Source organism: Phoenix dactylifera, chromosome 3, assembly GCF_051530095.1.
Source record: "Phoenix dactylifera cultivar Ajwa chromosome 3, Ajwa_hap1_PhDact_Kaust_v1.1, whole genome shotgun sequence".
NCBI classification, from domain to species: domain Eukaryota; kingdom Viridiplantae; phylum Streptophyta; class Magnoliopsida; order Arecales; family Arecaceae; genus Phoenix; species Phoenix dactylifera.
In genome coordinates, this window is record NC_143192.1 from 1,431,732 (window position 1) to 1,454,695 (window position 22,964).

The following is a 22,964-nucleotide window of genomic DNA, read 5'->3' on the forward strand; positions in this document are numbered from 1 at the left end:
TTAGTTGGGATTTTAAGGGGGTTACGGGAGGTATGAAACGGAAAACTGGCCCATCCATCTCAACCGTCGGATCTCCGTTGGCCTCTCTCTCTCCCCCTCTCTCTCTCTCTCTCTCTCTCTATATATATATATATATTATGGAGATTACGGTTGGAATAAATGGGCATATAAAATACTAAATTTTAAATAAACTTGGCATGACATCATGAGTAAAAATGAATATAGTTTAAGCTCAAGGCTTTGCCCGTGGTCAGCTCGAGAAATGACCCTTCCGTCTATCTTCATTAAAACAAAATCTTTTGAAGACTCTGATGGCCTCCAACATAAATTTCTTTTGATGTTATTTTGACTTCAACAAAATTCAGTAGTACCAACCAACCCCCATCCTTTTCCTTCTCCTCTCACCCTTAGGTTAAAAATAAATAAATAAATACTTAGATTATAGGTCAATGGTGGCCTTAGAGCAAGAGTCCAGCATGAGATGCTGCTTCATTGGAATTCATTTTAATAATTCTCATGGCTTGAAACATAGATTCCTTTGATGCTACTTTGTTTTAAATAATACAAACAAAGCACAATTTTAGAGATAGAGCCCTCACATTATTAATTGCCTAGGAGTCATAATTTAGCACCAAAAGTTGTCGTTCACGATATGCAACTTCGTTGATATTTTTTCTCTTCTTCTAATAGGATGGCATGATTACATAACCCTAGCATAAATAAAACCCACATGATTTAAATCCTGCACCACACGACCTAATTCTAAGATCATCGATCCTCTATGGTTTGTTATATGGGGTGTTACCCAATCTTCAGCATTGTTCATCTTCTTTCAACACATATGAATTGACATAACGAAGTTCAGCATCGAACATATTTTTCTTTAAGTCCTACAAGATGGGATGAGCCTCATCCTGAGTTGTTAAAAAGTCAGAGATCCGAGTGATGATCGTTGTGAAGTCCCCTTCCAAAATAATGTTTGGAGCTTTTAAGCATAGTGACAAGCTCCCCTTAGTTATTTCAATGACACCAAACAATTATAGAGATGGCACCCACCAATTCCTAGCTTCTGCAGTCTACCTTCCTTTTCCATCAAAAAAAAAAGGATCATGATATAAGGCTACATTCAAGCCCAAGCAGATAAAATGGCAACATAAACAGAACATTACATATTGGCTCCAAAAAATATAGAGCATTAAAGAAAGGGAATTGAATGCCCACCTATTAAACTCTTTCCAATTCATTGAACTATGGGGAGAAGAGGAGAAAGGAGAAAGCGAACCACATAAAAGAGGTAAACAAAAATTTACACTGACCAATTATAAAAAAAGAATCCATGAGTCTAGGCTTGCTTTCTCTAATAATGGAGCCCTCTGCTGGCTGCCTCACTGGAAGAACAGAGCACAGGGTCAAGGAGACAAGGACTTAGAGATAATTAGGAACCCGGCGGGGGAAATGCAGCAAACTTGATGCACCCATGGGTGCAATCTTAGGTCTCCTATCTTGGTACAGATATGAGTGCAAGAAAGAAGTGTGGGAGAAATTAGCTAAGGACAAGTTCAAAATAACTCCCAAGTGCATGAGTTTCCATGTGTGAGAGAGGGAAGAGGGTGCAATGGATGACACAAGTTGCATGCATTAGGTGGCAACAAAAGCTTTATAGATTCCTCTCTACTCTAATGTCCATATACCATCACAGTGGGTGTCCATACTTGCATTTCTCAGCTAAAAGTGGTGGTTAAAGTAGATGGAATATATTCCCTCAAAAGATAAGATAATGAATCCACTTGAGCCTCATGATTCATGAGGGAGAAAGGGAATACTCACATGTGACACATCACATGAAATTTAAGCCAATTTTGTGCATTAAATAGATATAATTTACTGTTTATTCTTTTAATAAAGAAGAGGAGATATCAATTTAATAATAAGGTATTAGAAAAAAATGGAAAGAAAAGAAACTCTAGATCTATATAAAATAGATATCTTTATGCAGAAAAGATAAAAATACAATTAAGTATATGCCAAAAAAAAAGATAATATAAAACATAGCTACTTTGGGATGAATGCCCAACTTCCAAACCCAAGCAGTATCCTTAAGAGCTGTGGAAGTAGGCCACAACAATTTCTGTCCCTCCCTAGCTCCAACTTTAAAGCAAATCGAGTTTTCCCACTCCAGGCCAAGCCTCGCCATACACTTGAGATATAAAGTTATAATTCCATTTCCTTTCTCCTTATACTAAGAGGTTCATCACTCGTGCTTGGCTAGTTTAGGTGGGGGAGTCAGGTTTTGCTAGGTAAGCTGCCTCTTAATGTGGCCACAAGGTAGAACAAAAGGAATGATGATAAAAGAATGACAATGAGGCAAGCTGCCTCATGAAAAAAGAAGAGTCCCCCGAGCAAAGAAAACATGTAAAAAACCCTAATTGCTTGACCAACAGTATTGAAGTTCTAGCAGAATATTGTACAGCTTCCTCGGCATTTTGGCCAGTGAACTATTCAAGGATGCAGCATATAAACCATGACCAGAGTTCGGGGAGCACCGTAGAGTTGTATAATCTCATGTATAGTGATAGCTTGGCAATGCCAGGGGAGCTCCAAGGCAAGTGGAGTTCATAAGTTCCCTCTCTTCACTGTATATGGGATCATAGTAATGATTTGCAGAGACTTGTTTTCTATTTCTCCTTTGTTTCAAGAGATGAAAACTTCAAAATGGTTGCATGAGATTCGAAGATACTAATAATTCACAAAATGTTTCTCCATGTTACAGACTAATGCCTTACTCTCGTCGAAATACTAACCATGACATGATAACACACAACAATTGCAGCATTTTATACAGTCAGCAATCTCTGAATCCTGCTGATCTTGAGAAAGCTGAGTTGCAGCTAGATCAAAGATGTCAGAGATTTACTCACTGCTGCTACAGTATTCTCAGAATTACTATATCAGAAATAGAGCAAAGATAGAATAAACATGGACACAAATCTATGCTTATATTGTTAGGTGAAGCTCACATTTTTTCATCAAAGCAATTGCTAGGCTGACATTCACATTTGGCTGAGGCCACATGCTATAGTTTTGCAATACGACTGATATTGTAAATGAACAAAACTTGTCATCTCTCCGGCATGAAAACATATAAGAATTTCATAATTTAACTTAGTAGTTAGCTTACCGACACTACCATAGTACCATGTGAAGGACGACATAAACATCTGCAGCAATCCACAGCTGGCCTGCATCTATATTACAATTACAAGCATGTTCAGGTCAAGTTCTCATTTCGCCATTATTCAAATCCACATTTGTCTATCAATTGGACTGTACAGGCTCCGAGCAGAAATGTATATGCCGAAGAGTTTGAAATAGACTACTATATCAGATTACGTAAATCGTGGTCACAACGATCATCACATGTCTCATGAATCCGAAAACCAATACTGAACTACATCAGACTATCATCATGCAATAAAAGATGAGACTTATCATAAAAACAGCTAGAAAACAAGGAGAGATCTTCGTCTCAGTCTCAACATGATGAAAATCCTATGATGCTTCCCTTAAACTACATGCATATAAACCAACAGTGACATGTGATTTGGTACTAGTATTGTATACAGAGATATCTAGTATTAAATAGTTTCAGCTCTGTAGAACACAAAGTGGTGTTCAAGCAGCATGCATCAAACTCCATGCACAAGGTGTGTCAATGCGCTCACCAAAGACAATTGAACTACTCTATCAGAGATTCAGCAGCATTCTCATTTCCAGGGGCTTCAAAATCAGGAAGGTCAGGGCTTATCGAGAACCTTAACCACTGCTTCTTCTCCACATACCGCAGGCAAGGTTGCAAAACAAGTCCAATAATCACCGCTGCGAGACTTACAAACATTACTTTGAGAGAGGAAAAAGCTAACACCACAAATATCAACAGAGTAGGAGGAATGATCATCAAGATGCAACCGATTGTCCCTAGAGGCACCTTATACGGTCGAGATGCCCTCGGATACTTTATTCTTAGCCTTATGAATGCCACAAACTCCAATAACATTCCAAAACAGTAAAGAAAATTTTCAGCAGCAACAATCTCCTGAAAGCTCAGCCAGGACAGCAGAAGGACACCGGAGGCAGAGAACACGATCCCAATGAGAGGAGTCCCATAACGGGACCTCTTGCTGAAAAACTCTGGGAGCATTCCCCGTTCTGCCATACCAAGAAGCTGATAAGAATCGCTGCTCATTTCAGCAACAAACATCCCTGCGTTGGACAATGCTGCCGCCCCCTGCACCCACCATGTCAACCAGACCCCGCCAAGAATCTTCGCAATATCAGAGAAATAGCCATCTGTCCATAACTCCCTATCAAGTGGAATAGCTCCTGTGCCCGCCAAGAGGGGATACAAGTACCCGACTACAACTAAAATCAATGCATAAAAGAGAGCCTTCGGTAATGTTTTTGATGGATTCTCGACCTCCCCTGCCAAAGTACTGATCGAATCCCAGTAGTTGAGATTCCAAAAGAGTGTATTCAAATACAAATTCCAATCAACATTGTGCAGATTAACCACTAGCCATCTCTTAGGCCTGAGTTTTGGAATAGCCATGAGCCCCATAATGATGAAAGGGAGGATCGAGAAGACCCCGAGAAAAACAGCAACCCATCCAACTATGGTCAAGCCCCTATAGTTCATGAAAGTTAGCAATGCTGTCAAGCCTAGCACTGCAGAAGCCCTTGGGATGCCACCCCCTAAAGCTGGGATTGTGAACTTCAGATAGTCTAAGAAAAGAACTGGATATAGAGCATTGTCTATTACACCACTGAGCCATTTCATCCAGCCTTGCTGGAAACCCCAGTATGGACCTAAAGCAGAAGAGACCCACACGACATAGCCTCCATTCTCTGGGAACATGGTGCCCATCTCGGCAGTGATCAGTGCTTCCGGGATGCTCCATATTAAGGGGAAAACCAGAAAACCAAGGATGGCTAGGAGGGGACCGGCAGCCTGAACACTGTCTTCTATGCCAAATGGACCACCAGAGACCTCATAGAAGATTAAGAATACAAGAGGTATGATTGAGACCTTCCCAATATTGCTAGCTCTTGCAGCTCCTTCGAGGAGGCCATGGTAATCCGGACCGCCATATTCGCCCATTGGAGCAGGAGATGCCTGAGAATTTAAAATGCTGATCCCTTTCTGCATGCAAAGAATTAAGTTCTTCAAATACTTGATATTTATTTAAAAAATCACACTTTTAATTACATGTTTAATTGCTCAAATACTTGATATTTATTTAAAAGATCACACATTTTAAAAAAAGTAGATGTTTAAAATGCTATTCTATCTGCATCAATCACTGACTATTAACAGTACCATAAGAAGGTACTGTTAATAAAAAAAAATAGATGTTTCTCTTAAAAAAATGAATCTTTTCTTGGTAGTTACAAAAACCTGATATCTACTACCATATATCTTAAATACCAGGAGAATAACACAAGGCTAGCCCTCATAGCCTAAGGAGTGCCCAACTGCTCTGTAACACACTAATAGATCCACACTGATGTAACCCCCTTTCCCTAGCTTCCGCAGTCTGCCCTCCTTTTCCATCAAAAAAAAAAAAAAAGGGGGATCATGACATAAGGCTACACTCAAGCCCAAGCAGATAAAATGGCAACATAAACAGAACATTAAATATTGGCTCCCAAAAATATAGAGCATTAAAGAAAGGGAATTGAATGCCCACCTATTAAACTCTTTCCAATTCATTATACTATGGAGAGAAAAGGAAAAAAGAGAAAGAAAACCAAAGCAGAACCCCATAAAAAAAGTAACAAAAAATTTACACTGACCAATTATAAAAAAGAATCCTGAGTCTAGGCTTGCTTTCTCTAATAATAAAGCCCTCCGCTGGCTACCTCACTGGAAGAACGGAGCCGAAGGCCAAAGACTCAGAGAGAATTAGGAACCAGCCGGTGGAAATGCAGCAAAGAAAATAATGCTTGATGCACCCATGGGTGCAATCTTAGGTCTCCTATCTTTGTACAGATACGAGTGCAAGAAAGAAGTGTGGGAGAATTTAGCTGACGACACGTTCAAAATAACTCCAAGTGCATAAGTTTCCACGTGTGAGAGAGGGAAGAGGGTGCAATGGATGACACAAGTTGCATGGATTAGGTTGCAACAAAAGCTTTATTCTAGGGAAACAGAAGGAAAAAAAGCACTTTAAACTGAACTCTACAATGTGACCGAACCTCGTATAAGCACAAAATCTTGGGCGAAGGGAAAGATTATCAAGAAACTTCACAGAAAGATTAAAATGGGAGCCAAGTTTCGAGGAAGTTTTCATGAGATATATCACCTTGACGACCCTTTCCAGCAACCCTTAATTTCCAGATTCCTCTCTACTCTAATGTCCATATACCATCACAGAAGGTATCCATACTCACTTGCATTTCTCAGCTAAAAGTGGTGGTTAAAGTAGATATATAGAATATATTCCCTCAGAAGATAAGATAATGAACCCACTCGAGCCTCATGATTCATGAGGGACAAAAGGAATATTCACATGTGACACATCACATGAAATTTAAGCCAACTTTGTGCATTAAATATATATATACTTTACTGTTTATTCTTTTAATAAAGAAGAGGAGATATGAAGTTAATAATAAGGTATTGGGAAAAATGTATGGAAAAGATTCTCTAGATCCTCTTTTTAGTGACCTCCTAGCCGATGTACGAAACAAGAAAGTGTCTATGATGCACAAAAAAGTATATGTGCAATTTTATGTAAAATAGATATCTATATAAAGAAAAGATAAAAATACAATTAATTATATGTCAAAAAAGATAATATAAAACATAGCTAGGGATTAATTGTTACATGCACTCAGATCGAAGATTAGAAGGTAATTATCCACCAAAGAAGTTTCGAACCGAAAGTTAGTTTAAGACTCATGTGGAACACCATCGGGACCTCGAATTGCCCTAGCTCAAATCCAAATGAATCAAGTGGAGCCCATTCGCAGGTGAGGAAGTTGTTTCTTATGTAATACAGAAGAAGAATGAAAGTGGGTGCAATAAAATAGATCGAAAAAGAAGGAAGAAAAAAAATTGTTGCTTGGTCCACCCATCAACACACAATATCTACAAATCTGCAATTCGCTCAGCAAGTAACTGCTCTCAAAGATTTAGGAGCTCAATCTTATGATCCATGTAAAGATATGGACAATCCTCCATGTGTCATCCATGCATATGTGTCATCTATGCAATGTTCAAGAGATATTTTACTACTACCAATAATTATAATGAGTGCAGCATAAATAGGTATAAACAAGGTCCCATATAGAAATGTATAATGTATTGGGACACTAATGGAGGTTTAGGCAAGATGTTATGATGTATTTGGACCCATATTGAAATGTACCAATTATAATGAATCCACTTAATCTATCCCCTAATAAAGCAACATTTAGGAAAGATTTTATTGATCTTAGAAAATTTGGGTGATGTATTTTGGACATAAATAACATCACCCCATAATTATGATGAGTTTTTATTTCTTTACCAAAACATCTGTAGGTTTTAATTTCTTCTATTTATGAATCTAATTTCTTCTATTCGGTTTCTGCACTGACATCTGTAGGAAAGGCTTACATTTTCAAAGGTGGTTTTTCATCCAAATAACCTTAAAAGAACATTTTAATCAAAATATTTAACTACGGCAAATAAAATAGCTTCACATTTTAACAATTTTCAATGTTGTACATAAATAACTAAGCATCAAGTAGGATAATCTTTAAATTATATTTGATGATCTAGAAAGCATTAATATCTTCCCATTGCTGATGCACCTTATACATATGACAACCAATATGGATTATATAATGAAAAGTAATAAAAATCTTAGTATTGATTCATTAAGGTGTTAACATGCAATACACATCCATCTTGCTCACAATCTATGATTCTATATCAAAATAATAGGTCCAAATGGAAGACACTAATTTTATATTTCTAAGAAGGAAAAGGGGTTTGCCCTCTAACTACAATTCAAACTTCCAGTATTCAAATTTCTAATATTCATCCATCCAATCACAAGTTTCCCTTGTGTTCATTATGGATTTGGGAGCTTATTTTATCTACGAATAAGCAGAGCTGCACTTCAACCTCAACTTGTTATAAAAAGGAGAGATTTAGTTCTACAATTCCAGAATGTTCAAGCTTGCTATTTATGAGTTGATGTCTGAGCTCGGCTTGGAGTGAAACAGCACTGAATCACTGATTGAGACTTGGGAATAAGCTTGCTATTTGCACTCCTACTACTAAGAAATAAACCGAGAACAAACATTGAGCAAAAAGATGGGAAGATCATCCAATCCAAAAGCCATGGGAGTGGAAATAATAGATAAATGAGCTGACCTGCTCTGCCGCGCTCGAGCTCACCATGTCGCCGCCGGCCGATGCCGTCGGAGCGTCCACCACCGCCAGTTCCAAGGCGCCTGCCACCACTCTGCCATCGCGCTGCGATGGGCCTTGATCCGCCGTCGCCACGGACACGGCCCGATTTTGGGATAAATCGCGGCCGTTCATCCGGGACGGCGGCGTCACTCCCACTCCCAGATGCTCGGCGGCGGCCAATGACACGGAGACCGTATCGAAGAAATGAATGGATTCATTCGAAGCCGAGGCGGATGACGGAAGGAGGAATTCTGGTCGGTATTCTTCCAGTGGTCGTAAAGAACGACTTTGGTTAACATGCTCCGGTTTTAGTAACAGCCGCTTTCTCGTCGGCGTTTCCGGGTGGAACACGGAAATGATATGGCATTGAAGTCTGGAAGGGGACCTTCACTTATTGGGTTCAGCCTATGGGCATTACTTCTCATAGGAGGAGAAAATTTTACCTTTTTAATGCACAAATATATATATATAAATATATATATATATATATATATATATATATATATTGCTAAAATCATACCTGATGAATACAGTTGCACCCAATAAAATTAAAAAATAAAATACTTCTGAGTGCCAGGAGTAACTCTCCATCTCCAGCTCACAGAATACTACTGGAGTGACTCGCTACATAAGCAGTCATCTTGTTCGCATCCCCATTAGCTTTACAGGGAACATGCTTGACCTCGAAGGCCCTCCATCCCTCACTCTTGCGTAAAACTTTGCCATTGCATCGTTTGATCTTTTTCTTTTTTTTTCTTTTTTTTCTTTTTGTTGTTTTGGTTTGGTGTTGGGAGGAGGATTTAAAAAATAATAATTTGAATTACACTGTTCCTCTCGAGGGTTGAGGTAATTACACCCCGACTTCTATCCTTTTTTTTTTCTTTTTTAAATAAGCTAATAGATCTTACTGATGTTACCGCTCTCTAACTATTTGAATGATTGAATCTTAAATATTTTATATTCTTTAATTTTATTATTTTTATTATCTTTTAAACGAGCATGCTTCTTAAACTCTAAGATACTTGTATATAATTTATTAGATTTGGGCATTGAGATGGGCCATGCCGGCTTTTAGTCATAGATTCCAGTAGCCATGAATAACCATGTAACAAAATTAAGCTATCAAAGCTAGTAAATTATATATAAATATCTTAAGTTTTAATAAAAATATTTTTTTGGCTGAGTTTTAATTATGCACATAGCAAAAATTATGTAGTAAAATATATATTTCCAAAATGTTAGCCAAAAATCCGTAATTTACTCAAAAATTATGTAGTAAAATCTCTCTCTCTCTCTCTCTCTCTCTCTCTCTCTCTCACGCACACACACACCTCTTCTTGGAATGCATTCAGGATTTGAAATTCTTGATTTCTAGATTTTTTTTTTTTTTAATATGCTTTCTCTATCTCCTCTTGTTTTTGGTAGTGTAGAAATTTTGAAAGAAAGATATAGAAAAAACAAGCACATCTCAATCAAGTGCCAACCAAAGGCCACATGTTAAATATTCCAGATCCAAATAAACAACTCCGGACCGGACCGAGGCCATTCGTGGCCACGTTCGAGCCCGGCCCAATTAAATACCTTTCGGCCGCTGTAAATCTAGGGTTTTGGATCATTTCATCTTTCCCTCCGGCGGCTCCCGAGATAAAGAAGGGGAAAAACCCTGATACGACTGGCCGACCGCGGCAGAGCTAGCGAGCGAGAGGGCGTCGATTTCCGGTGAGATCTCTCTCCCTTCGATTCGAAATCTCCTCGTTCTCCTCCTGATCGCCAGGGTTTTTGGATTTTTTTGTTTCGATCTTCTCGATCTCTAGGCTTTGGATTACGAAGTTTGCAGCACAGAAATCGTTTGTTTTTGTCTCCTTAATGTTCTTGACTCCAAGAAAAAGATATCAATCCCAAGAATGAGAGTTTTGGGAAGATTTGGTTTGTTTATTACGGTAGAAACAAGACTGCATTTTGGTGTGCAGATATTGCGATAAGAATTCTCCGGTATTATTGTATGCTTTGTTATTGAATTCTATATACTGGAAGATGGATTGTTTTGGTTGTGGATGGAGTCATTGTTTTGGAATGAGTAGATGACATCTGTTTGTTCTCGTTGAGATCCCAATTTTGGGTTATGTTGCTTGATGTTTGGAACCTTTGTTCCAGAGATGGATTTGTGGCTTCAGGATGCTGCATCGAGAGTCTATTCGCTTAGTGTAGAAACTTGGCAGTCAGTATGACAAACATATTCTGTTTCAAAAAAACTGGTTAAATTCATGTTAAACCATCAGAGAATACGCACATGGATGAAAGTTTTTATTGATCATTAGCAGTCTTTCTGGAAAAAAAATGATTCTCTGGATTCTATTTTGTTTGTCATGACAAGCTCTGTATCAGTCTCTTTGTTTTGCTAGGGATGTCATGCGGATGTTTGGGTGGTCAATTTGGATAGTGCGACCTCTAACCTTCGAAGACGTGGGATGGTCTTCATACATTAAAACATTGATATCTTATTTTGATTCTAGCATATATTGATCAGAATAAGAATATATGATTAACTAGGCTATATTATAAATTGAAAATTGGATTTAGAAAGTTAGTTTTACTGATAACCTATATGTGAAGGTAGTCAATCCTGTAATGTAGATGTGCCGCTTGTAATGTAGATTTGCTACCACACGAGGACCATTCTGTCAGAAACCTGAATACTTTGACTAATGATAGGCAAGCACTATTTGGGGAGAATAGTTATTACAAAAAAAATTAAAAAGAGGGAGAATAGTTATAGTGGTATGAAGTGTGAACCAATTCTTTGCCTAAATAGTATAAAAGTTCAAAAATGATAATCCTGGTGCTTATTTATTGCTTGTTTCACTCTTACAACCTTCAACATATCTCTTACCATTGCTTTTATCAAATGATATGTTTAGCTATCTAAGTTTATTGAGATGTTGTCTTTGATGCGTGAATGGAATCTCGTTTGCTTACATTGCTTTAGAGATTTGCAATTACCCTAATTCTTACGAGGAAGAGCTGAGGTCTCAACTTCTATATCCTTGTCTGTTAGTGCTTATAGTTTTTGGTTCTTATCATGTTGCAGAAATTTTGGAGGTCACTTAATCATGAAATATCCAAATATATAGAGCCGTGTTCTACTATTATTAGGCTGTGCATGTCATCATCATGTCACTGCACTGATTAGTTAATATTTTGTAAGCACATGCAAGCATTCATTCTGGTCCTTAATTCTTTGCCTTATGTGCTACAACTATAAACTTATGTTGTTTGATTATTCTTCTGTTTATATAGAAATATAAATTAACGTTCTACAAAATGCTTGTTAGGCTATGAGTGCTCTCACTATAATTTTGAAACTAGGTACAATTATCATAGTTTGATGCTGTAATAGAGGGTAAGAGAATGTGGAATCATAAAGAATCAATATGCATTTTTTGCAAAACTGAGATTTGGGTAGACAATCCCTAGGTTTTAGTGTATAAAAGTGAAAAGCACATGTCTAACTGAGGGCTTCTTTTTTTATGTACTTGAATGGTTTATTTACTCCCTTATTTAGATAAACTTACTATGTCTTTCTCCTTAATTAGTTCTTATGGAAGAAGCAATCAAAGTGTCTGGGACTTATAAATTAGGAATGCATTTATCAGTTCCCACTGCCCAATGAGGAACTAAGGATAAAATTTGATAATGAAAAGATCAACTTCGTGAAAGACATGAAGTCAAGGTTTGCTGTCTCGGTACTAGATCCCATATTGGTGCCAAATTAGCACAGTGTTGGTACGGTACGGTACAAAATTTTTTTGGCATATCGAATGTCGGTACCGCATCCGTACTGGATACCGGTAACGAATACTCTCCATACTGCCTGGTTCGGGCTGATACGGCATACCATAATGAAGTTATTTTATAAAAAAAAAATTTGGCTCATGCTTGTTGTACTCGTTCGTGCAACAAATAGTGTGATTTTATGTAAAGATGCATTTCCTTCTCGTTCATGAAATTGTTATTATGTTGTGATGAACCCGTATGATATCATATCATGTAAAAGTATGATCCAGATAAGCTATCTCATATTTGGATCTTGCAATCAGTGGTTTTCATTTTTTATAATGATTTGGATATACATGGTGAACTGCACTTCGTGATGGTGGATGTTGTATGCTTGCACACATTTTCTCATGCCTAGGAATGTTGATGTACTCATTACATTTGGGTTTGAACCAAGCATGATATACAATGAGAAAATTCGCAAGATAAATATCCTTGTTGTTTGGTTAATCTTGTTAATATTGGTTGTCGTTAATGTTGTTATTTAGGTGAAGAATCATGGTTAAACACAACAATGTTGTGCCAAATGGGCACTTCAAAAAGCACTGGCAGAATTATGTGAAGACTTGGTTTAACCAACCAGCTCGCAAAACCAGAAGACGCATTGGTGGGCAACACTCTCTTTCTTGCTATCTTGTAAATATCTTGTAGTGTCCATTGAGCTAGGGTTGTGAGCCCCATGTGGCCCCCTCCCCTATCTCACTCTCTCTCTCTCTCTCTCTCTCTCTGTATGTGTGTGTGTGAGAGAGAGAGAGTTTGTGTGTATCTTTTATTGCTTGTGTGTATGTGATGAAGGCTGATTTATGTAAATTTTTCTGGGGTTCTCTTTGCCTATATACATTTCTTATATATTGTGCATTACATATTGTTATTGCAGCTAGACAGAAGAAGGCTGTGAAGATTTTCCCACGTCCCACTTCTGGACCCCTCCGCCCTGTTGTTCAATGTCAGACCCTCAAGTACAATATGAAACCTAGGGCAGGCAGGGGTTTTACCCTAGAGGAGCTTAAGGTACCTATCTAGTTTAGTCCATTTTGAGTATGTCCTTTAGTTCTTTGAAAGTTCTTGAGATGGTAATTCATCAAGATAGTGCTGCAAAGAACACTTATCGTCCTGATTTTCTGCTATTGTAGTTGAGGGACTGGGGTGCTGCTTTGCAGTCATAAGGTTACATTAGAATACAAACATTGCAATTGATATACTTTATGAAGTACAATTTTGATTTTTGACTCATAGTGGCTTGTGGAATGGTGAAGGAGAAATGATTTAGGGAGCAAAATTAAGTCCTTTTCAAACAGAACCTCACCATTTCTTTTATCAAGAATGCTGGAAAAGTATCCTATTCTTATATAAATTGAAGAAAGAATTTGTGACTAAACAATGACTAAACAATGAGTACAACCATTTTCCATTCTAAGAATCATTATGAGAATTTGGTTGAAAACCAAATTGTTTTAATCCTCGCTCAAATTTCTAGAAATCATATTTCATCTGTGAATAGGGGATACTTTAGTTTACTATCAAGGAGCTAGTTAACCATGACCAGAGGATTCCATCTTAAGAATACCTGGTAAGTGCTTATCAAAAGTTCAGGATTAGTAGAGAAAAATGAATTTCTTTGCTTATGCCACTGGAGCTATTAAGCTGGTGATTTGATGATCATCAGTACTTCTTGTATTTATATTTGATAAATGATAAACTAGACTTCAGAAGTAGATGAATGGAAAAATATGGATCCTTACTGTATTAGCTCCACCTAACATATAGATTTATGCCTTTGGAAAATAAAACATTTTTTCTTCAACATTTTATAGATGAGTTGAACTGTGCAGGCAGCAGGCATTCCAAAAAAGTCTGCCCCTACCATTGGAATCGCAGTTGATCACCGCCGAAAGAACCGTTCCCTGGAGGGTCTCCAAGCAAATGTCCAAAGACTAAAAACATACAAGGCCAAATTAGTTATCTTCCCAAGACATGCACACAAGTATAAGGTAATCTTCAACTCTGAACGTAGCTCCATTTAGGCATTTGATGCTATCCACAAACTCATGCTGATGGTCTATTCTCTGTTAGGCTGGTGATTCTGCACCAGAGGAGCTTGCAACTGCAACCCAGGTCCAGGGACCATACCTGCCCATTGTTTGTGAGAAGCCTTCTGTTGAGCTTGTAAAGGTCACAGACGAGATGAAATCATTCAGGGCCTATGCCAAGCTTCGTGTTGAGCGGATGAACCAACGCCAGGTGGGTGCCAGGATGAAGAAGGCTGCGGAGGCAGAGAAGGAAGAAAAGAAGTAACTTATACTTCAGTTTAGGTTATTTAATTTCTTTTTCTTCAATCTCATCATCATCAGGTCTGATTTTGAGTGCTTGCTTTTCCTATGGTCTTTACCGAAGAACTTGAAGAGGGTGTTAGATGTACTTGATTTGGAGTACTTTTGCTTTGATATTGTTTTGAACTTGACCGTGTGAGTGGTTTGTTACCATTGCTGAAGTTACAAGCTGCATTCCAAGAATCTCTAATATCGCCATTGTGAAGGCGCAATGAAAACATTTCAATCATGCTTGTTTGCTCATAGATGCCTCCATATAGTGTTTTGGAAACCGGCTCTAGATTTGGTACCAGACCAGGCAGGTAGACCTATCCAAAACCTGCATTTGCTGACAGCAAAGCTTGTGAAAGCTGTGATTCTTGTTCTTGCGTGTTTTGATTGAATGGCTTGAAAATTGCTGAATCTGTTACCATGTGGACAGCGAAAGGGTTCGAGCCTACTGCAGGAGTTGGATGATGATTGACCTTCAGGCTTCAGATTCTATAATGGTAAATAGTTGGAATTTTAAAGCATGAGAATAACAGCAGGTGGAATCAAGATGGGTAATGCTTTGGTTGCTTGAATTATTTTGAGAAGACATTTGCTGCTGCTAGCTCAATCTCAAAAACTTTGGAATAATCTTCCACCCCAAACTTTCTTGTCCTTCTGCCTTATTTTTTGATAGCTTGCCACTTTGTTAGGTGTCACATTGATAAATTAGTTGCGCATTGTAACTAAAAAAATGGTACTACTCGAGTGGTGGTTGCCGGTTGAAAGAAGATATTTTTTAGTGCTATTTTTTTATGTTCCATGCATTTATCAGCGAGTCAGTTGCTGCTACATCATGCAACAAGCTGAACTTGTGTCAGAATATTTGGTTTGATTTGCTTTTATATATCCTTCTAAAGCACTACAACTTTTGAGTTATGTCCTAACAACCAAGGCAATGAGAATGCTATTGAAATTTGTACACTGTTAGACTCGTTAAATGGCGCATGTCGTGCTTCTAGGTTAATTCTTTTGGTAATTGTGTTTCCAGGTTATTTGAAAGCAATAGTTTCTTTCTATAAGTTCTGTTAGTAAACCTATTACAACCTGCACAGCAACTCCACATCCTATGCTTCGTCCACAACATCATCCGGTGCTAATCAACCCAACAAGCCTGCGACGCATCTCTTGTGCTGTTCTGCTAACCATTAAGGATCTTATACCACCCAACGAAGGGGTTAAATTAACAAAAAAAATTATCTATTTTGAAGCCGTGACTGACTGCCGTTGCTCATCACCTGTTTCTATTGATTTTTTTTTTTTGTTTCATAATTTTCTCACATGATGTTTTGAACGCATCAAGATACAGTCTTCTTTTTTCTGCCACTCATGCGGCCCTACCTACACCTAGCAGCATTTCTTTTGACATTATTATCTTTGGCACATCATCCAAAGCAGACTTTTGTTATCAATTTTCTCTAGGTTGTCATTTTGTACTCTGGATTTAATCATATGCTTTGCTGCGAAAGAATTTATATAATCTTGGGCCAAAATCAAATGACTGTCGTTCCAGATTTCTTTTTTGCTCTCTGCCTTGATTTATGCCACTCTTCTACAGATGGCTAAAGAATACCATTTTTTCAGGCTGCCTGCACACAAGCCCCGGGCACCTGCTGGGCTTGACCTGTGCGAAGCCGACTGGTATCCAACATGTTAAATGCACAGCTGAATTCACATAAGTAGTCATTCATCCAGTCCATAATATGGGTATCATAACAACATAAATAATCCCACTCCTCAAAATTACCAAATATCACATAAAGATCTTGAATATAAAGATCTGTATCACATATCAGCCAATTGATGTTACATTCAAGGGCTAATATTATCATGACGAATTTTCTCCAGAGTCCAGACTCTATTTTAGAGTACGAGATTTTGTGGTAAACCAGTGCTTTATGGATTTTTAGCAAAATGAAGGTTGAGAGCTGGTTCTTGTGCCCCATTTCTTGACCCAGTTTGTCACTGTTGGTGTTACTTCACATCATGCATCCCCTCACATCCTATGCCCCTTTAGATTTCCTCGGCATATTTCGCTGACTGGATGCCATGTTGTCGCACCTGCATTCCTTCATTCACCTCTTGAGACAGCGGCCACAAACTATATATAGCTCAGCAGTATGCCTCCACTTCATTGATTCTGATGCAAAGTTTGGATCGATGGATGGGCAAGACAGGAGCAGTGATAGAAGCTGCAAGAACAGGCATGCCTTACTGTGGAATGGCAAATGATTGGATATTGGATCATAAATTTTTGCAAGATGAAACAAAAGAGAACATTATAGTTACCCCACATGTCGGAAGGTCCAGGCAGCAAATGGGAGACAACCTTCAATGCAGATCAGTACCAAAATAGAATTTGGTGGTGATTTCTAGAGGTGGGGGGTAACTTGCCTCCTAGCATAGGACATAAGCATGGAAATATATAGGCCGTAAAAACTTAAAAATGGCAAGGGCCATGTAGGCCCATCCAATACAAGTGTGTACAATGAGAGCACTGTCTGATGCCCTTCCCTTATTGTTCACCTTTTGTTTGGTTTATTCAGCAGTGTGTTTGCCTATCTCAAATGTTTCCAATAGTTAGGCATAAAGAGATGTAAAATTAGGAAAATATTAGCATACTACACAGGATGCTTACCTACATTTTTCTGTTAGCTCGAAGATGTGGTGTACTTCCAGGAGACTATATAAAGTAGAGCAAGTAGAACCACCAAGAAGATGGTAATGGTTGTGAAATCATTGGACAAAAGGGTATGGAGATACATAGCAATCCCTTACACGTGATGCAGTGTCCCTGGCCAAAATGCCCTCCAAATCACCCATGATTCGGGCCAACCAGATCTCCAGGTTCCTCTGGATCTCCTTAAAGTTCTTTCTAATTAAATCCAAAGATCTCCTTGTGCTCAACTTGGCCTGTGCTGTTAGTTCGTCTCCGAAGCAGCTCTTGGTTGTCTCAGTTTGCAGTGTGCTCAGCTTCTGCCTTATTTCTGTAGCCCGGTTTTGCAGGCGGAATGCCTCTAGCAAAAATTCAGTCTGTCTTTGTGTTCGGAACTCTGGGCTGAGGGTTGCATCACATGGATCACTAATTTGCTATATCAGGAGAGACAAAGCATTAGATTCATTTCTCCAGCACTATCTTTAACACAAAGCTAGGATAACATCCAAAACAATGATGTTGATCATGATTATGGCTAAACTGTCCGGAAAATGCATAGTTGACATGCAATAAAGGAATATATTAATATGGCAGTGCCGACATTAAATAAACTTCTGGAGCTTCCAGCAAATGATTATTACAGTCACTGCAAATAATTTTCATATTTCCGTGAGCTTTCTCGATGCATCTTCAGTAAATAAATTCGATTAGGTCACTATTTTGACCTTGATCCTAGGTCTTCAAAATAAATAATAAGAGATGGAATTTGGTGGAATGGTTTTCATTGATGATTCTCGATGCATGCCTAAATTGAAAATTAGGCATTTATGCTAAGCTGTTGAAGTTCCTTTTAAGTTTCTAACAGATCAAAACTAAAGGAAAAGAAAAAAAATTAATTGTATGTATTCTACTCATGCTTCTTCATACCTGTTGTTGTTTTACTTTTATTCTTAATAAGCAAGACTATGAGAATTTATAAATCTGACTGAAATAGTCTGGACAAAAATCAATGGTTATGGTTATGGCACCTTGCAAAATTCTTTATCATGTCCTTGCATTGCCTTATAACCTCCATTTTGGAAATACCTGCATGAGCTGAGTACAACTAGACCAAATATGCATTTTCACCCACCTTTTTTATTATTATAGAAGTGCTACGAAAAGATTTTACTAAGATTTCATCTAAGACAAGTACTGACAATAGATTTTTGAATTGATATTAAAGTATGCATATTTTTCATCCCTGTAGCATTTTGCTTTCTGATTTTGTTGGCCGCATTCACACAAGTTATCTGTGAGCCGCCGTTGTACCAAAAAAAAAAAGGCATGCAAATTAGCACTTGAGACTCATAAAGCATAAAGTAAACTCTACTATTGCAAAAGCAACACCAATTTATATAAGAATCATAATACTCTAGCTTGTGTAGAATATTGTTGCATCATCAAATGTCAACTCAGCAAACGGACACAATTATCTTTGACTTTTATGTGGCTGTCTGTTATCCTTCAAATGAAATTAGTCTTTACAATATAGTTAAATGCCAGAGTACCATGATTTGCGAAAACAACACTGTGGCATGCTTGCTTTATCTTTATTATAATTAGAAAAGAAAAAAAATTGCTGCGCCGATTGTTCAGCAACAGGAGACTGCCTAAGCATGAGGCAGTAACAAAACAATGTTTCACTATTAAAGCATTGGACATTTTAAAGGAGAAGTTCATAAAGCTACAGGAATAAGAAAACAGAACCTCAAACTCAGAGGATAGAAATTACCATTCTCCTGCATAAATCATCAATTTTACCAGCAAGAGATTGGCATCTCTTTGCCTGTTTCCTCATCAATGATGAGATCTTGGACAAATCTCCCTTCCCAACTTTCTCCAAATTGACTAATTCTTGCTCCAGTAATTTAAGCTTAGAGGAAACTCCTGCGGTTTCACCATCTACTTTCCAAGGGGACTCCCTCCTGAAAAACAGATTTTCAAATGTTCTAGTACACACTGAAATTGCTAATATTAGGATTGAATGAAGTTTGTTTATTTACCTTGGCACAAAAGGCTTCATGCCGTACACCGGTTCAAGGCAATCATGCTGCATTTCCTACAAACACAAAAGAATTGGGATAAAGAACTCATATTTCCAGCATTCTGAGGGAGATACGTAACATTCTAAAATTTGAAAGCATTTGAATAATAAGCAACACACTTGGCCGAGGAATCTACAAACTTTTGTGTTACTTTAAGAAACAAAGCAGCAGTTTGCATGTGAAATGCCAAGCGGATGAAATAAATGTCCAACATTTGTTGTGGACTTCCTACCATTTGTGTAGCTCTTTTAACTTCAACTCCCTATAGTTCCTAAGTTTCCATCGAGATCATTATTCATGAGGTACATGTATGGCCTAGTTTGGCTTCATAGTATAATCCGGATAATTTCAATAGTTTGTGTATTAGAGAATCGTGAAAGGCACTAAGCTCTTCAATAATTGACAACTAAGTAGGCAGGACCATAAATGCTTGTCAACAGTTTAACATGCATCAGATCTAGCTGCTTGAAGCAGTGCATAGTTAAGTACAAAACATTGACCACCACAGGTACTGTCAAGAGGGTCTTAACATTTGCAAGTCTTCAAATAGAGAAACCACGTAACTTTGAAAACCAAGCAGCAATTGAACAAAGAATCTGACGAGAATTACGTCTATCTGGCTGCTGTAGACCTCTAGTTATCCAAAAAAGGCCTACCCCAAGATAAAAATTGAGCATAATGCAACAAATGCACGGTTAAAGAATCAAAATTCCATAGATATTAGGGGAATATAGTGAATTGATATTTTAAAAAAGAGAAATAATTGAACGAAAACGCCGCTTCTTGGTTTTATGCAGATAAAATATGTTTCACAATAAGGACAAATTTTTTAATCTAATTTTTGTCTTCCCCTACAACAACTAACATTTTCCTATTCACCAAAATAATACATAAGACAATCAAAAACAGTTGAGTACACAGTAAACTTGAAACTTTCACAGGACTTTCTGTAAAAGAAAAAAGCGACTTTTTTTTTGGGAAAATTAGTGGTATTAACTTGTAGCTACTCCCAGTCCTGTGCAGAGAAAAACAGAAAAATCTTAGCAAATCTAGCTTAAATAATTCAGCATATATAATAATGAGAACATATTATTATTAATAATAATAGTAATAATGTGAACCAGATGAGGGATAGGCTCTTAACCTGCCATCCGGCCGATCTATCCGTCCACGGTTTGGAAGCCGCCATCGGCAAGAAATCCCTTCCAAAACCACTCTGGTTAGCATAGAGCGCCATCATCTCATCCAACTCCGCGTTCCTCTCCAAGTAGCAACTCTCCGGCACCACCGGATCCAACCCTTCCTCCGAAACCCTAAGCTTCCCCCCCATCTCCGACAAGAACTCCTCATCCTCCTCCTCCCCCAAACCCAAACCCTTCGTCTCTTTGAAATCCCTTCCTCCTTCCGCCTTCCTCGCCATGAAATGGAGCATCTCGTCCCTCTCGCTCACCTCTTTCTCGAGCTTCTCGATGGAGGATCTGAGGTCGGCTTCGGTTTTCTCCAGGCCGGAGATTCGGGTCTTAAGGGCAGCGATTTCGTCGTCGGCAGCGGAGAGCTGGTGGAGGAGGCGGCGCTCCTCCTGGTGCCAGTCGTGGCGGTGGCCGGAGAAGATCTCAGCGACGCGGGCGTTGGCCTTGGCGTCCTCCCGGCGGCGGGAGCGGAGCTGGCGGAGCAGGTCCTCGGCCTGGAAGAGCTTGAGGGCGAGGATCCGGTTGCGGGACTGGAGAGAAGGAACGTAGGAGAGGGAGGCTTTAGGAAGAAAGCCTAAGAACACGGCGAAGCTGATGCCGAGATACGACGAGAGGAGACGAGATGTCGACGGAGAGGAAGCTGCGGCGGATTCGATGGCCGTCGCCGAAAACCGCTTCGGCGTTTCGTCCGACGCCGCTTCAGCCGCCGCTGCTGCCATTATGGTTAGAGTTCCCAAGTAGTGGAAGTGGGAAGGAATCCCCAACCCCACGTGCCGGGGGAAAGTTATAGACTTCCGGGGGATGAGAGAAATTACAACTATAGTCTTCTTAGGTGATGATAATTACTGACATTAATGAAGAGATCAGGAGATTTTTTTTTTTTTTAAAACCTGTGCGAGGCAACTGTAACGGGTATATCTTTAAAACAAAGAGGGGGTTTGGCAGAGATGGTAATGTTAATCGTCCTAATTATTAATTTATATGTAATTATTATATTTTTAAAGATAATTCATCATAGGGCTGGCAAGGGTACTGGCATCCAAGAGCTTGTGGATTGCTGAGCTACTCCAATATTTCGAGAGGCAAACAATACAGCTGATTGGACCGCATACTTTATGGCACATCATTTAAAAGAAATTCTATCGTAGAGTTTTGTATTGACCTCTTTTGTTTTTTATTTTCTGCTTTTTCATGACTGTTACGGTGCTCCCGTGCTCTTGTAGCATGATTTACTGTTGTATAAAAAAAAATCATCCTTAATCTGGTTGAACAATTACAGCCACGTTCAAAAAAAATTGATGTGTCATAGATTGAGTTTATTTGAGTAAATAAAAATAGTTGTTAATTTGGTATATATTAATTGCCGCAAAAAAAAAAGAACAGTAGTAGTATAAATGTGATATTTCATTAATACTATTTGTCATGAAAATGTGAATTCAAAAATTCAATTTAAACAATAAATGCATTTATTTTCATATTTTCTTTTTTTTGAAGAAATTATACTTTCTACTTTCAGAAAATGTTATTTGCTGTAAGCTTGTAATCATTATACGTTATAATAGCATTATATGACATTATGGCATTGAATGACACTGTACTGACGATTGCGTGGTTTAATCCGACGGCTGTGGACGGGCCATCTGGACGCGGGGCACTTAGGGAACCTTGGCGGCAGTCTTTTCGCGGTGTCGTGTTATTTTTTGGAAGGGTCGTAGTTGGGGCTGAGGAGGGCATTTTTGGGATGGAAAAGGATAGACTCCAGAAAACGGACGGCTATATCTTTTTGTCGCAAAACGGAAGTCACTGACCAAAAGATAAGCTTATCTTTTTGTTATTCTCTTCGGGGAAATTAAGCATTGGGAACCGACAGAGATCATCTTTTTCCATCAGTATTCTGCATTAAGTTTTTATAAAAAAATTTGTTATATATTAAAAAAGAGGAGATTTAATATATTTTTTTAAATAAATTTGGGGCTAAATCCGACCGACTTTCTTGCTTACATTCTTAATTTTTTTTTTATATATATATAGTACTACGGTAGCTCACATTAACCTGACGTGAATTCTACTCTTAGCATCAAAAAAAATAAGAGTACATAAAAGAAGAAGAGCAGGAACAGATCCTGTACATAAAACCTCTTATGAGTAGTAAGCAGCAAATAAGGTAATCCAGTCTGTTGTCGTATTCGCCTTTTGAAACATATAGGCGACCTAAAACGAGTTGCAGCCAGCCACCAAGCTCTGGATGTCCCTGAGTAGAAGGTGGCCATCGTCCTATCATACGACGTCACGAATCCACTTTGTCATCATAATCAAATCTTCCTCCATGATATTGTAATCTGCTCCTAATTTCTTTGAAATTAATAATTTTTTTTTCTC

The 22,964-nt window shown here is 38.4% G+C and overlaps 3 protein-coding genes across 15 annotated transcripts; 1 reads left to right on the forward strand and 2 right to left on the reverse strand.

The window, feature by feature from the left end:
* Positions 1 to 3,362: 3,362 nt before the first annotated feature.
* On the reverse strand, positions 3,363 to 8,812 carry LOC103714515 (polyamine transporter PUT1-like). Of its 3 annotated transcripts, none has more exons than XM_008801785.6 (2): positions 8,423 to 8,812; positions 3,363 to 5,197 (listed from the first exon to the last, which is right to left on the reverse strand). In XM_008801785.6, the coding sequence occupies exons 1-2, from the start codon at positions 8,591 to 8,593 to the stop codon at positions 3,737 to 3,739; spliced, it is 1,632 nt and encodes a 543-aa protein (XP_008800007.4). In that variant the 5' UTR covers positions 8,594 to 8,812; the 3' UTR covers positions 3,363 to 3,736. The 3 variants fall into 3 exon arrangements, with proteins under 3 accessions (XP_008800007.4, XP_026663243.4, XP_088573497.2); XM_026807442.4 differs by lacking the exon at positions 8,423 to 8,812 and adding an exon at positions 5,851 to 6,197; XM_088717371.2 differs by lacking the exon at positions 8,423 to 8,812 and adding an exon at positions 5,917 to 6,006.
* A 1,242-nt stretch (positions 8,813 to 10,054) lies between these two features.
* LOC103714516 (large ribosomal subunit protein eL13z-like) lies at positions 10,055 to 14,854 on the forward strand. Its single transcript, XM_008801786.6, has 5 exons — positions 10,055 to 10,180; positions 12,784 to 12,902; positions 13,173 to 13,306; positions 14,128 to 14,286; positions 14,369 to 14,854. Exons 2-5 carry the CDS (start codon positions 12,794 to 12,796, stop codon positions 14,588 to 14,590), a joined length of 624 nt encoding a protein of 207 aa, XP_008800008.2. The 5' UTR covers positions 10,055 to 10,180; positions 12,784 to 12,793; the 3' UTR covers positions 14,591 to 14,854.
* A 1,468-nt stretch (positions 14,855 to 16,322) lies between these two features.
* LOC103714549 (uncharacterized) lies at positions 16,323 to 21,348 on the reverse strand. 11 transcript variants are annotated; one of them, XR_015976005.2, is made up of 6 exons: positions 20,540 to 21,348; positions 19,354 to 19,409; positions 19,083 to 19,275; positions 17,295 to 17,742; positions 16,947 to 17,210; positions 16,323 to 16,844 (listed from the first exon to the last, which is right to left on the reverse strand). XR_015976005.2 is itself a non-coding variant. In XM_008801834.6 (4 exons), the coding sequence occupies exons 1-4, from the start codon at positions 21,302 to 21,304 to the stop codon at positions 17,389 to 17,391; spliced, it is 1,368 nt and encodes a 455-aa protein (XP_008800056.2). In that variant the 5' UTR covers positions 21,305 to 21,348; the 3' UTR covers positions 16,323 to 17,388. The 11 variants fall into 11 exon arrangements, 1 of the variants encoding a protein (XP_008800056.2); XR_015976002.2 differs by having other exon boundaries at positions 16,942 to 17,210; XR_015976004.2 differs by having other exon boundaries at positions 16,323 to 16,866; positions 16,942 to 17,210.
* Positions 21,349 to 22,964: the final 1,616 nt, after the last annotated feature.

Excerpts from the sequence above, each read along its gene's own strand:
- LOC103714549 (XM_008801834.6), bottom strand. The coding sequence starts at position 21,304 with ATGGCAGCAGCGGCGGCTGAAGCGGCGTCGGACGAAACGCCGAAGCGG. Across the intron at positions 19,410-20,539 it reads ATAGATCGGCCGGATGGCAG|GAAATGCAGCATGATTGCCT; the intron begins GTTAAGAGCCTA and ends TTGTGTTTGTAG. Across the intron at positions 17,743-19,082 it reads ATGATTTATGCAGGAGAATG|CAAATTAGTGATCCATGTGA; the intron begins GTAATTTCTATC and ends CTCCTGATATAG.
- LOC103714515 (XM_008801785.6), bottom strand. The coding sequence starts at position 8,593 with ATGAACGGCCGCGATTTATCCCAAAATCGGGCCGTGTCCGTGGCGACG. Across the intron at positions 5,198-8,422 it reads GCTCGAGCGCGGCAGAGCAG|AAAGGGATCAGCATTTTAAA; the intron begins GTCAGCTCATTT and ends CTTTGCATGCAG.
- LOC103714516 (XM_008801786.6), top strand. The coding sequence starts at position 12,794 with ATGGTTAAACACAACAATGTTGTGCCAAATGGGCACTTCAAAAAGCAC. Across the intron at positions 12,903-13,172 it reads CAAAACCAGAAGACGCATTG|CTAGACAGAAGAAGGCTGTG; the intron begins GTGGGCAACACT and ends TTGTTATTGCAG. Across the intron at positions 13,307-14,127 it reads TTACCCTAGAGGAGCTTAAG|GCAGCAGGCATTCCAAAAAA; the intron begins GTACCTATCTAG and ends TGAACTGTGCAG.